Source organism: Danio rerio, chromosome 16, assembly GCF_052040795.2.
Source record: "Danio rerio strain M-AB ecotype USA chromosome 16, GRCz13ab, whole genome shotgun sequence".
NCBI lineage: Eukaryota > Metazoa > Chordata > Actinopteri > Cypriniformes > Danionidae > Danio > Danio rerio.
In genome coordinates, this window is record NC_141036.1 from 5,031,014 (window position 1) to 5,046,091 (window position 15,078).

A 15,078-nucleotide genomic window follows, 5' to 3' on the forward strand; every position below is an offset into this window, starting at 1 on the left:
TTCACACTGACTTCTACACAGTATTCAGCTAAGATTCCTTTCCCAAAATAGTTTTCATTGTTTGGCCTGTAAAGACATTATTGGTGCTCAGAATTATGTTAGAGCTTTTGTTCTAACAAGAAAGATGTATTTGTTTCCTTGAAATGTTGAAGGCGCACATATGATCCAGGAGATAATTTAGTTATAATCTCGAGGCTCCAGCTGTTGTGTAATTTTCTGTATTTAATATGTCTCCCTGTCCTTTGTGTTTCAGAGGTGCTGAAGCTCTACATTACTGAAATATCAGTGAAGCCCAGTGAGGATGGAGAGTGTGATCTAACACAGCTCAGTTTAGAGCCCAAGTCAGAGTCAGTACGGTCAGTTTCTTTCTTTTTATTCATTCATTCATTCATTCATTCATTCATTCATTCATTCATTCTTTCTTTCCTTCCTTTCTTTAGTCCTTCCTTTGTTTTTCCCTTCCTTTCTTTCTTATATTCTTCATTTGTTCATTCCTTTGTTTGTTTATTCCTTTTTCTTCCTTTGTTTCTTCCTGCCTTTAATCTTTCCTTTGTTCTTTCCTTTATTCCTTCATTCGCTCCTTTCTTTCAGACTCTAATGCCTTCCTTTGTTCATTCCTTTCTTTCTTTCTTCAATCCTTCCTTTGTTCTTTCCTTTGTTCCTTCATTCCTTCCTTCGCTCATTTCTTTCTTTCGGACGTATTTTTTCCTTTGTTCCTTCCTTCCTTCGTTTTTTCCTTCATTAGTTCGTTCGTTCCTTCCTTTGTTTCTTCTTTCTTTCAGATGGATTCCTTCCTTCGTTTTTTTCCTTTCTTCGTTCATTCCTTCCTTCCTTCATTTCTTCCTTCTTTCGTTCTTTCTGTCTTTCAGATGGATTTCTTCATCCCTTCCTTCACTCATTTTTTTCTCTCTTTCGGACAAATACATTCATTTGTTTATTCATTCCTTTCTTCCTTCATTCACTCCTTCATTTCTTCCTTCTTTAATTCATTAATTAATTCTTTCTTTCTTTCTTTCTTTCTTTCTTTCAGACAGATTCCTTCATTCCTTCATTCATTTTTTTGGACAGATACCTTCCTTCATTTCTTCCTTCCTACCCTCCTTTCTTCTTTCCTTTCTTCCTTCTTCTATCCTTTGTTTGTTCCTTTCTTCCTTCATTTGCTTCCTTTAATTAATTAATTAATTCATTCATTCATTCATTCATTCATTCATTTTTTTCATTTGGATGGATTCATTTCTTTGTTCCTTTTTTGTTCCTTCCTTCTTTGTTCCTTTGTTCCTTTGTTCATTAATTAATTCATTCAATCAATTATTCATTCATTTATTCATTCAATTATTCATTTATTTATATATTCATTCAATTATTCATTCATTTATTCATTCAGTTATTCATTGATTTATTGATTCATTCATTCGTTCCTTCCTTCAATTATTCATCCATTCATTCATTCAATTATTAATTTATTTATATATTCATTCAATTATTCATTCATTTAGTCATTCAGTTATTCATTCATTCATTCATTCATCCCTTCATTCATTCATTTTATTGTCATCTGTAGATTAAATTGAGTCAGAGCTGTTTTTATTCTGTTTTTTACAGGCAGAGATTTTTGGAGCAAACTCTTGCATCGAGACTGGTGGAGCTTTCAGCAGCACAGAGTATATTTCGCTTTTCCATTCAAAGCCCAGATGGAAAAGCTGAGATTTTGGTAAGGGTGTTAAACATCATGAAAAAACAAAGAAAAATAGCCATGTTTCAACCCAAAGATCCTAATTTTATTGATAGTTGACTGGATAAATCGCTGACTTTATAACAAACTGACTTAATAGAACGACAGCAGATCTGTATGAGTAAAGTGAACGTTTTTTTTTTTCCTGCATAATTTTTTTCCCCTCATTTCATTAACAGCTGTGGCTTCTGAACACCGACACTCTGGTCGCCTCATTTCCTGCTCCAGCAGCGAGAGCCAACGGCTTCATCTCCGCCGGTGACTCGCATCCCAGAATGCATCAGTCATGTCAGGCCGTGGCAGCAGTCAAAGTGCTCTACATCCTCTGCTCTGACAGCAAGCTCAGAGAGTAAGTACAATACATCTGCACTACCAGTCCAAGGCTTTACAACATCGATATAGTCTCTTCTGCTAACCAAGCGTACATTTATTCGGACCAAAGCGCAGCAAAATATTTTAATCATGGTTACAGATTTTTACTGTAGCATCTGTACAGTTGAAATCACAGCCATTTCTGACGGTGTACTTTTAGCCCTCAAGAAGCTACTTCAGCCTGTGTGAGGTCTAGAGGAGTGCGTGAATCACTGAGGCATTGTGGGTGGCCGTTCTGCTCCTCATTGTGTCTCTGACAGCAGAAGGTCGTCACGACTCTCTCCACCTTTTACCTCTCGTCTCGCTCTGGCTTTGTCAAGTGTGCATTAATTCTGCCCCTTCTCCAACCCTGCGGCTGAACGTCTCTCCTCCTCGCCGCATTCACAAGCGGAGGGATCAAACATGATTCATGAGCCCTTATACAGGCCCTCAGCTCGTATGCTAATTAGAGAGTCGTCTACAGGAATCAGACTTTCCACTGTTCATCATAACATCTCACAGCCTAACCCAGAACTGCTCTTTTAGATGGCAAGAGTCTGTATATTTAAAGGGCCATGAAACCCCCTCGTTTCAGCAGGGTGTTTTCACACCTCTACTTTGGAAAAAGTCAGAAAAGTGGGCGTGTCCAGCTCTGTTTAGGGGGGAGTGTTGGAGGAACTAAAGTGGGATGGTGTGGGAGTGTCTATTTGGGCAAGCGCGAGTTTCAGAGTCAAAACACACCCACACACACACACACACACACACACACACACACACACGGGAGAAAGTGATGGTGTTTACATGGACATCTGTAGTCGAATTATTTGCCAAATTATTAAATGGTGAACTTTAACTGCAGTCTGGCTCTTTCAATTAGGGAATTCATTCATGCCCCTCGTGACAAACGAGATATTTGATTCGAGGAACTGCTCTAAGCGTGTATTTTAATGCAATGTTTGATACCGCACGGCAAATGAGAGAAAAAACCCCTCCGCATTTCCCGGAAACTTAGATGCACACGGCAGGTAGCGTCAGAAAGCCGCGTGTGTTATTCCGGTCACAAAATGCTGTGAAAATCCTACACGAGGTTAAAGTTTGGTTGTGGTGCTAACATGTTTACACTCGGTGCAATAGTTAACTTTGTTCTATACGAACTAACTGAATGAACAAAGAGCACTGGTCGCTCATTTACCAAATCTGTAGACACAGGACAATCCACAGCAACTAGAGCCGCGTCTTTATTAAGAGAAGACTACAGGCGAATCCAGATCTCAGCGTTTGCAGATGAGAACAGCTCTCAGGTAAACAATAATCCTCCTTAGACACGTAAGTTATTGTTGTCGAGCGTCGCGTACACTGTTAATCCATTGCGTGAGTCCAGCTGAGCTCTCACAGAGAGAAAATGAAAACGAAACTTAATGGCAGCAAACTATAAAAGCAACACTTTACGCTTGTTTTGCCAATACAACGTGGCGTCTCTGTCGTCTAAACACTGTGACAGTAATGAATATTAATGAAGTTGCGCAATAGAGCGCGCTGATTGGTTTGAACCAAGCCTTACTCATGCATTAATGCATCACACTGTAAGACATAATAAGACACACTCTGGCACAGATGTCCAGTCTGCACGCTGGAATACACGCCATTATCTCATCGCCGTGACGCAGCTTCAAAAATTCGTTTCAAACAGGAAGTACGAATTTGCTTGAAATAACGCAAAAACACCAATTTACACTTTTTAGTGAAATATAGGTGTCCTAATAGTGTTTTTAGCAGTGTGGGACACATATACGACTGTCAACAGCTCAAAACATGTGTTTTGGTGTTTCGTGACCCTTTAAAGAAGTTATTAAAAGGTCTCCATCTATCTTCAAACACATTTTGTTTCTTTTTGATATGTCTTTTCCATTGACATATGCGATGCCATTTCTTTAATCCACTTTCCTATTCTAGATTCATTTATATTTTTCCAATTAAGAGCAATAATATGTTTAGCTTGTAGAATACATGTTTATGAATCTGACCTCTTTGCTTTGTAATTTCTTTGATTAAAATTTGGTCAATTATTTCAATAACACCTTTCCAAAAGGGTTTCACTTTCACACAAACCCAAATACAGTGATCAAGTGTACCTTTTATCTCATTAAACTTTTATACAGGTATCTGGAATATTATCATTAAACTTGTGCAATATAGCAGGAGTTATGTATGTGCGCATTAACCAGTTGTACTGTACGAGTTACAGGCTACTATTGATCGTTTGTATCTGAGCTTTTTACATGCCTCATTCCTATCCTCTGGAGATATTTCATCTTCTATATCTCCTATCCATAACTTTAGTTTTGATTCTGAGGATTCGTTAGAGCCAGATATGAACAATCCGTTCAAAGAGGAGATTGAACCTTTATCATAACAGTGCCTTAGGATTGCTGCCTCTAATGAGGAAACGTTAGGAATATCTAATGAATGATTTTGAGATGAGGATATAAACCGCATGTCTTTTGAATGAGCACCCGGAGGAAACCCACACGAAAGCAGGGAGAACATGCCAACTCCACACAGAAATTACCCAGCGACCTTCTTGCTGTGAGACGACGACACTACCTACGGCGTTGCCTATATAACTTCATTTGTAAACTAATTAGTTTTGTTTTCTTTGCATATATGGATTTCTTTGGTTGTTTTTTTAACACCTGAGGAGAATTTCAAGTCAACAGCACCTTTAGAAATATGTTTTCTGAGAGAAATGGTGACAATACTTCTTTCTCCCGCTGTATTATTATGAAGTGTTACCAGAAATAACTCGAATAGGTTTGGAAAAAGTGTGAGGGGTCAGTAAATTGTCGCATAATTACAATTTTTTGGGTGCGCTGTGCCTTTAAGAGCTGCCTGCAGGCTTTCTGTGTAATTACAGCACAGATGGGTAAATGTCAATGAAATGTGCTGAATAGATCATCTCCGTAATGTGTGTCAGGACATAATTCTCTCTGCTGCTGCGCTCGGGTGTCTTCAGTGCTGCGTATTGACAGATTGCTGTGACGTGATTAAAACTGTAATGTCTCAAACTGTCAGATGAAGATCATTTAAGGTCCAGCAGTCTGTGTGCGGCTGCAGTTTTTGCGCAGAGCTTCTGTTTTCACCTTCACTTTTGTTTTGCCTGAGCAAGACATTATTATTATTGGTCTTCTGCAGCCTGAGAAGAAACATTCAGTCTTCAGAGTTCTTGTAAGCTAAAACTAAGACTAAAATGATTAATTTCGTTAAATGAAAAACAAAATTAACAGTTTTCACTGAAAAACTTATTTAAATTTAATAATAAATAATTAGCAAATATATTTGGAATTTTTAGAATTAATAAGCTGTGCTGGAAAATATGTATACAGTTGAAGTCAAAAATATTATTATATTAAATTATATTTCTTTTTTAAAGATTTCCCAAATGATGTTAAACAGAGCAAGGAATTTTTCACAGTATTTCCAATAATATTTTTTTCTTCTGGTGAAAGTCTTATTTGTTTTATTTTGGCTAGAATAAAAGAAGTTCTTAATTTTTTTAAGAACCATTTCAAGGTCAATATTATTTATTAAGGTCTCTACCAGATGCTCAACTCTGCTAAAATAAAAGTGTTTAGGAAAGGAGGAGGGTGGGTCAAGCAGTCAGTCCGTCAGTTGACAGCGGTCTCTCAGTTGACAGTGAATTTACGTGAGAACAGCATGCGCGAATGGCACTCACAAGAGAAATTTGAGATCTGAAAAAGCATACACAGCGGCCTCTGGTGGATTCGCGAAAACATAAACTGCAAAAAAAATAAATAAAAAACGTACCTCCTGGGATGTATTTGCGTTCTCCAGAAATGTATAAAGGGGTACATAATCAGAATGAGCCTGGCTTGATATTATCATAACCTTTATTTTACCCACAAAAAAAAAAGCACGATGATATTATAATTGATATTATAATACATGGCTATGTTAATATATTAAAATGTTTAACTGTTAAAAGCTATCAGTTACTAGTTAATTAGTTTAGGTGATAAAGTTTTTTAAAGCTGCTTTGAAACTATAATTAATGTGAAAATCACTGTATAATTAAACCTGAGTTGAGTTGAGTCCTGGACAAGATTAGCAGTACACATCTCATGTGGGTTTAACAAATAGTTTTAAGGCTCTATTTCAACCATCTAGGCCAGGCGTGACCAACCCTGTTCCTGGAGATCAACCTTCCTGCAGATTTCAGTTGCAACCCATATCAAACACACCTGCCTGTAATTATCAAGTGTTGTTCAGGTGCTAATTAATTGGTTCAGGTGTGTTCAATCAGGGTTGGAGCCAGGGCCGGAGCAACTGCCGCTCTAGGCTAAGGACGGTGACGCTGCCCTCAACACTAAAGTGAAAGTGTGGGGGGGTTAGCTATCGCCACCCTCTCTATTCTGCCGTCCTAGACTCGGATATAACTGAGGGCGCGGGTGGTGAAAGTAGTGTTGCGGATGCCGCCCTCTCTATTCTTTAAGGCAATGGGCGGCTGCCTAGGTCGCCTCTATGGACGCACCGGCTCTGGTTGGAGCTGAACTTTGCAGGAAGGTCAATTTCCAGGAACAGGGTAGAGCACCACTGATCTAGGCTCAAAGTCTAAATCGCATGGCACAAATACTTTAACGGCGTGTCTGAATCCACTTTTGCTACTTTAACGATGGAAAAATACGCTCTGGTATACGCATGGTCTAACAGTGTTGAGCTTATTCTCTTAATGCATGGGGTGTCCTGCAGATTTTTGCTCCAACTTGCCTCAACACACCTGCAAGGATGTTTCTAGAAAGCCTAGTAAGAGCTTGATTAGCTTGCACAGGTGTGTCTGATTGGGGTTGGAACTAAACTTTGCAGGACACCGGCCCTCCAGGACCGAGTTTGGACATGCCTGTCTTAATGAGTTCTGGGTGTGTTTTGAGCTTAACATGCTTTAAACCAATCAATGTCTCATCTCCCATTGCCTTTAAGAATCAGTTGCGTCGCACCATAGCGCATTTGCTATTCACATGGCGGACTTTGTAAGTGGAAAAACCGAATGCTTCACTAGTGAGAAAACAATTAAACAGACCATCTGCAGCATGAGGATAAAGAACAAGCCTCCTCCAGTCGGCCTCTTGACTTTATTTGCTATTTAAACAACGTGGTGCAAAACGTGAAAATTATGATTGTGCTGGTCTAAAAATAACAAATTGCGCCAAACACGCCTTGCGCTTTATTGTGCCGGGTGTATAATAGGGCCCTATAATTATTTTCTAATAACCTTCTTTTATCTTTGTCATGATAACAGCATGTAATATTTTACTAGATATTTTTGAAGATACTAATATTCAGCTTAAAGGCTTAACTAGGTTAATTAGGCAAGACTTTCTCCAGAAGAAAAAATACTATAGGAAAAACAGTGAAAAATTCCTTGCTCTGTTGCTCTTGGAAATATTTGGAAAAAAAATCACAGGAGGGCGAATCTTTCTGACTTCAACTGTAAGTAGATTCTAGCTTATTTCTGCTCCACTTCCACCAATTATCTTACACATTAGCCAGTTTTTTACTCTCTAAGAAAGGAGTAATATGATTAGAGCAAAGCTTGATTTCCCTCTCAGCATCTCTGTTTTTCCCTGATGTGTAGTGTTGTGGATGTGTGGGAGAAGGACATCAGCGTTCACCCACTTCCCCTCCCGCAGCGCTCATGTGAGGAGCTCAAGACACTTCTGACGTCCAGCACCTTCAGACTGCCTGCATTCCTGCGCTGCATGAACTCCTTTCAGGTCACACACCACTCTGACCACACACACACACACACACACACACACACACACACACATATATATACACACGTATTTGTTTTTGTGAATTGTGGGGACATTCCATAGATTTTTACATTGTGCACACTGTATTTGGCCCTTTGCCAATTCTAACCCTAAACTCAACGCTTACAAAATACCCAGTGCATTTTTACTTTCTGACAAAAAAAACTTGCGCGTTCAGACACACACACACACACACACACACATAAAAACCATGCAAACAAGAGCTAAAACAACTGATATCCATCTAACAGAAACAGCAGCTTGAGAAACTCAATACAAAGAGCAAAAACGGCCTTGAAAAGTACAGACTACAGTAGAAAGGTACTGTGGTGACACAGTAAAAGCAAAAGAGAAAAGTGAGCATTTGGAATTCTTTAAGTCAACAACACCTTTAGAAATATGTTTTCTGAGAAAAATGGTTCTGAGCTTATATTTGAACCGCAGATGGCGCTCTAGGCTAGTTTTGAACAGCAGATGGCGCTCTAGGCTAGTGCTTAACAGCAGATGGCACTCTAGGCTAGTTTTAAACAGCAGATGGCGCTCTAGGCTAGTTTTGAACAGCAGATAGCGCTCTAGGCTAGTTTTGAACCGCAGATGGCGCTCTAGGCTAGTTTTGAACAGCAGATGGCGCTCTAGGCTAGTTTTGAACAGCAAATGGCGCTCTAGGCTAGTTTTGAACAGCAGATGGCGCTCTAGGCTAGTGGCTAGTTTTGAACAGCAGATGGTGATCTAGGCTAGTTTTGAACAGCAGATGGCGCTCTAGGCTAGTTTTGAACAGCAGATGGCGCTCTAGGCTAGTGGCTAGTTTTGAACAGCAGATGGCGCTCTAGGCTAGTTTTGAACCGCAGATGGCGCTCTAGGCTAGTTTTGAACAGCAGATGGCGCTCTAGGCTGGTTTTGAACCGCAGATGGCGCTCTAGGCTAGTTTTGAATCGCAGATGGCGCTCTAGGCTAGTTTTGAACAGCAGATGGCGCTCGAGGCTAGTGGCTAGTTTTGAACAGCAGATGGCGCTCTAGGCTAGTTTTAAACAGCAGATGGTGATCTAGGCTAGTTTTTCACAGCAGACTGCCCTCTATGCTAGTTTTTAACAGCAGATGGCGCTTTAGGCTAGTTTTGAACAGCAGATGATGCTTAAGGTTAGTTTTAAACAGCAGATGGCGCTCTAGGCTAGTTTTTCACAGCAGACGGCCCTCTATGCTAGTTTTTAACAGCAGATGGCACTCTAGGCTAGTTTTGAACAGCAGATGGTGCTCTAGGCTAGTTTTTAACAGCAGACGGCCCTCTATGCTTGTTTTTAACAGCAGACGGCTATTAAAAACTAGCCTTGACCTCCATCTGCTTTTAAACACTAGTCTAGAGCGCCGTCCGATGTTAAACACTAGCCAATCTCAGTGCTCCATGTTTGTAGTTCATTTACACTCTTCACCTGCATTTGTTGTTCTAAAATTTAATTCACGTCCAACGCATAATGTATTAAGGACAACATTAGCAATAAGAGTACGGACGGTTCTACACTTCAAATTTCTATGGAAATAGTAAACCATCTGGGAACCTTTGGCATACTCTTTTCAACACACCGCAGTTTGGGACACACTAATTCTGTTTTTGAATATTATTTAGGACGGATGGTTTGCGAATGAGGACGGAGTGTTTGTGTTTTTATCTTTGCAGCTAAAAAGTTAAAGTTTAGTTTCCTGTCAGCTCATTTGGCTGCATTTTTAATTGTCCACCTTTAGCTATGCTGGCATTATAGTGCTTCTCATCCACATTACTTAAGCCGAAATGCCTTCGAGTGAGAAAGAAGAATCATAATGAACAAAAACAAAAACAGCATCTCTTTGAAACAGATGCGCCTTGGTATCAGACTGATAGCCTGGCTAAGATGCTTGCCTCAGCTTCAGCATATTTGCTCCCAATTAAGGAGACACAACATCTGTCTCCTGGCAGTTTTTCTTCAACTCGCTGTCAAGATCTTTAGGCTTAACCTATGGGGGAGAACAATCAAGCTTTATCCTCTACTATTTACATCTACTGACAGCTAAATAGCATTGAATAGCAGATAAAGGGTAAGCTATGTTCAGGAATCCTGGCTAATGGGGTTCTTGAGAACTATCTCTATAAAATTTGAGGTGTGAGGGAATAGCCTGCTTTCTCTTTTGTAAGTCAGAATTATTTTGTCTCTGTTTATATATCGACGTTTAATAGAGCATGAAATTTTTCACAGTAGTTCCATTTAGACATTAGATTTTTCTTGCCGATTCGTATAGTGGCAGTCAATGGTCATAATGTGGAAAATATTATTATTATTATTATTTATATTATTATTAATATTGATATTATTATTATTGATATTATCATTAGTATTATTGATATTAATATTATTTATATTATTATGAATATTAACATTTTTGTTATTTTTATAATTGATATTATTATAATTATTATCAATATTGTTATTATTATTGATATTATTATTAGTATTATTATTGATTTATTATTATTGATATTGCAATTTTTATTAATATTGTTATTATTATTATTATTATAGATATTATTATATTATTGATATTTATATTATTATTATTATTATTATTATTATTATTGATATTAATATTATTGATAAAATTTTTATTGATTTTATGATAATTATTATTGATATTATTATTGATAATATTATTATTGATGTTGTTGTTGTTATTATTGTTATTCATGTTATTATTATTATTATTATTAATGTTATTATTACTATTGATATTATTTTTATGATGTAGTTCCTATAATACAAAGTAGTCCCTGTAATATTTTTTTTTAATTTACGTTTTTGATTTTTCTTGGCAATTCGTATAATAGTTTTACTGGAGTAATAATAATACTGACTTATATACTGTTCCAAATCATAGCGTCTACATAGGTAGCATTTAGCTAACGTATCATCCTAATTAAAATGACTGAGTAATTAAAGAATTTAGAATGCTTTTGCTTTTTAGCAGAAAGTATACAAATTAATAACTCAAATGACTTGACAATGAAACTAAAGGTTTTTAATGATAATGCCATATCACACTGTTCCAGCATAATAAAAATTAATACAGTATTATTTATGAAAAATTTAACTTTATATTCACTTTGTGTATTACTTATTGTTCATTGATGTTAGTAACTAACATTAACTAATAGACCATTATTTTAAAGTATTGCCAATGTCTTTACTATCACGTTTGATCATTAGAATATGTCTATGCTGAATAAAATGTTATTATTATTAATAAATATTAGTAGTAGTAGTAGTAGTAGTAGTAGTAGTAGTAATGTATTGCAATAGTGAAGTAGGTTTCTGGTTATGGCACGATTTATTTAATCCATTAATTTTGCTTTGACGGCCTGTTTAGAGTAGTGTGTGAGTTACTGGTGCAGTAAAGCGACTGAAAGACCTTGTGGAGAATCCTTGAGCGAGAGTTTAACATCATCCATCACTGAACTCGAGGCCTGAGTGAAGATCATACAGTCATTTTCTCTACAGTCATTTTTGTAAACTCGTTGCTCAGTGCACATAGATGTGTATCGCTCATTACAAAATGTTTGTTAAACAGGCTCATTGGCAAAATGAGCCCAGGGCTACATTGTTGTGCTTTATGCACACTGTACTATACTGTAGCTTACATGCGGATGTGACGTGATGTCATCCTCTTATTGCATATAGTAAAACCAACACATTAAATACATTTTTACATAAAAAGTGTAGTTTATTAGTTTATTTAGTTAATTAATTAGTGTATTAGTTTATTTAATTTTCATATTTAAAGATGTTTATGTGCTGCTGTGCATCCCTGTGTGTAATAAGCAACATGCATGTATGTTTTGGACCCACCTATCACCTTTTTACATAAAAAGAAGACCATAACTTTGCCACTTACTTTACACCAGCCTTCAGTTTTTTAGATGCTTAAAAATAGCAAACTGCCAACAATGCACTGGGAAAATAAGCCCAGGTCTACATTTTTGTATGCATACTATACTATACTGTAGCTTTTGTGGTTTTCTGAACATTGTCTATTCATCCTCTCTACAGGTGGCCTACATGCGGATGTGATGTGACATGATGTCATCATCTTATTGGGTATGAAACATGTGAAACCAACACATTAAATACATTTTTATATAAAAAGTATTTTGTTCTATAGTCTTTTCGTTTATTTTCACATGGTCTGCAAATATCTGTATGGTCAAAGAAAAAAAAGTGGCCTTTATATTAATAAAAAAAATACAAATTCTACTGCAATCAGGGTTTCTGCAGGTTCTATGAAGGTAAGTTTAAGACTGTTCAGGGTGATTTCACACTTGTTTCGATTGCCTGGTCCGAACCCAAGTTCAGTTGTTTTCCATCTGAACCCTGGTACACTTGCATCATCAAGCTGCTGTTGTGTGTACAGCTGTTGCTAGGTGATGGATGGCCATGGAAGCCATGGCAGAAAGCTTAGAATGACCAGGAGGCACCACTCAATGGAACGTTCCATTGCAACAGCAGCGCCCAGCAGCAGCCCCGGATTCCGCCACTTTGGAGTGGAAGTGTTCTGTCTTCCATTGAGTCTTATTGCAAGCAGCTACTTTGCTTTTTATTTATTTATTCATTTATAAAGCACATTAAAGCTGAGATACAACCTGAAAGACGACAATACAACACTTACTATCACTATCATCAGCACTTTTAACAGTTTATTTTACAGACTTTTAATATGCTGTTGTTCTATTAGAGTTTCATTTCAAAATGGCTACTGCGCCATGTAGGGCAGTCCCAAATCACACTAGAGTGTCGCCTCTTGGTGATTCTATTCTCTTTGGCCATGGCAAAGTCCCTTTAAGGCAAGTCATTTCACTCTGCGGCATCTTTGAAACTCCTCTCAGGCAGTTTGCTCGGGCATTCTGTTTGAATGGGGAAACATCAATTCTCCAAAACTGTTAGCCAAGCTTATGATGACCTTTCATATTAGAAATCACCAGCAAAATAAAACCACAACCGTCTCATAAGTTTAGTTTCTAAACGTCCGAATCGAGCAAAATCTGCATTTTTCAGGTTGCCTGAATGCGCATGCACACTTGAAAGGAATGAGATCAGAACACTGCTCTTCTGAAGTAATCCACAACTTGGTCTTGATGGCGAGTCTCCTCCAGAAATGACAGCGACTCTTTGTTTACAAGTGTGTGGGTTTTGGGTAGTTGCTGCTGTCATGTGATGTGCGTTTGACAGAAAGGAGTGTACCTCACGCTTGTTTCATACAGATTACAAAACCGAAAAACTTTTCAAGTGTAGTTGGTAGAGCTGTGAACCTACACTAGTCTCACGGTTTGGTTCGGTTACGATTATCATGCCATCGATTCGGTTCAATTCGATATTTCGGTGCATCACGGTGCATTGACGATGCCTTTATATTTTCTTCACAGCAGCAGCTCTTGTATTAAAATGTATGAATATATTTATATTTATATAGGCTATTATTTGTAATACAATTTTGTCATTTAATACAAACAGTCAGATATATAAACTGTAACTTTTAAAAAAATGATCATTTAGCAAATAATATAAACAAATATAAATATCCAGCTCAATTTTTAAACCTTGTCTAGTTCTCTTACACCTCTTTGATTGGTTACACCCTCAACAAAAACGGTTGCGATTGGCTCTTGCGCGCTGCGCTCTTCAGATGAATGATAAGCGGCAGACGGCAGCGGCGATCTCACAGCTGATCTATTATAAACACGGTGGAGAAAACTCTGCAGACACGCGCTCGTTTCTGTATCCAAAAGTAACGCTGTAAAACAGTCGAGAGGAGAAGAAAAGCCACGCCAGCAGGTCAAATGGGCCACTGATTGTGTGTGAGAAAGAGACAGAGACAGAGCGAAAGCGAGTGAGCGAGAGAGAGAGAGAGAAATGGAGTAGGCTAACGTTACTTTTCATTCTCAAACACACACAGTGAAATTGTGCACAGTTCATGAATATTAAGTAGTTAGAGCGTTGTAAATACTCGCGATCGTCTCCCTCGCGACAGAGCGCATATGAGGTAAATTATGTTAGTAATAACCGGTTATGATTATTACTGAACCGATACCGAATTGTCCGCGTCTGCATCGCGGTGCATCGAAGAAACGATTAATTTTGACACCCCTAGTAGTTGGCTCATTTAAAAGATGTCAAGCTTTATGTGGACATATTTGTTATGTTTTTTAAAATTTTTTTATAGCTTTATTTGTATAGCGCTTTTACAATGTAGATTGTGTCAAAGCAGCTTCACATAAATGGTCAAAGTAACTGGAACAGTGTGGTTCAGGTTTTAGTGTTTAAGTTCAGTTCAGTTTAGCTCAGTTCAGTGTGATTTAATCATTACTGAGAGTTCAAACACTGAAGAGCAAATTCATCGATGCGTAGCTCTACCAATCCTGAACCATGCGAGGCAGTGGCGACAGCGGAGAGGGAAAAAAAACTTCACCTGATGGGAGTGAAGAAAAAAAACCTTGAGAGAACCAGACTCAGTTGGGCATGACCATTTTAATTTCTCCGCTGGCCAAAAGTCTTGTGCAGAGCTTCATTCGCCGTGGTTGATGTCTGTGAAGCAAGTATGTGATGAGATTCCAGTGCGTTTGTTGACCACCTTAAAAACAGCTGTCTGGCACAAGCTTCTCTGTCAGTCTATATCAATCAATGATTGGCTCCTGTACTAGTGTGCAGGGCTTCATTTGTCATATTGACGTTACACTTTTCCCTATTCAAAACTAAATGAGTGACACGTCTTGTGAATTCTCGAGTCTTTGGCTGAAGTCAGATATTCTGCTTTCTGACACAGAACGCACGGTCTTTTGTTTTGATTTCTATAACCAGCTCACTGCTACTTTAAACATTAATTACTGTATTCTTCAGCACTCTTGGTTGCTTTGGTGGAAAATACAGTGTATTTCATTACAGTCCTTCAGGCTGCCTCAATATATGTGAGAGTGTCCAAAATGCGACTTTCACAGGACATTTTTTAAGACTTTATATTATATGACTTTCTCAAGACCCTCGCAAACCCCGTGCAATATAATTATAATGCACTTCTAAAACGCATTACAGGCACGTCGGTTCACTTTGTGTCTCCGAGTTTATGAGTTTTGCAGCAGTGTGTGTGGTCCAG

At 38.0% G+C, this 15,078-nt stretch overlaps 1 protein-coding gene across 8 annotated transcripts in view; it reads left to right on the top strand.

Moving 5' to 3' along the window:
• The window catches only part of ube3d (ubiquitin protein ligase E3D), a 48,696-nt gene that overhangs the window by 16,570 nt on the left and 17,048 nt on the right, over window positions 1-15,078 (top strand). For 2 of the 8 annotated variants that reach the window (XM_087285744.1, XM_087285747.1), the window contains exons 6-10: window positions 254-356; window positions 1,603-1,711; window positions 1,912-2,081; window positions 7,734-7,872; window positions 11,985-12,032. In XM_087285744.1, coding sequence (XP_087141870.1) covers window positions 254-356; window positions 1,603-1,711; window positions 1,912-2,081; window positions 7,734-7,872; window positions 11,985-12,005 — 542 coding nt within the window. In that variant the 3' untranslated portion in view covers window positions 12,006-12,032. 8 annotated transcript variants of the gene reach the window in all.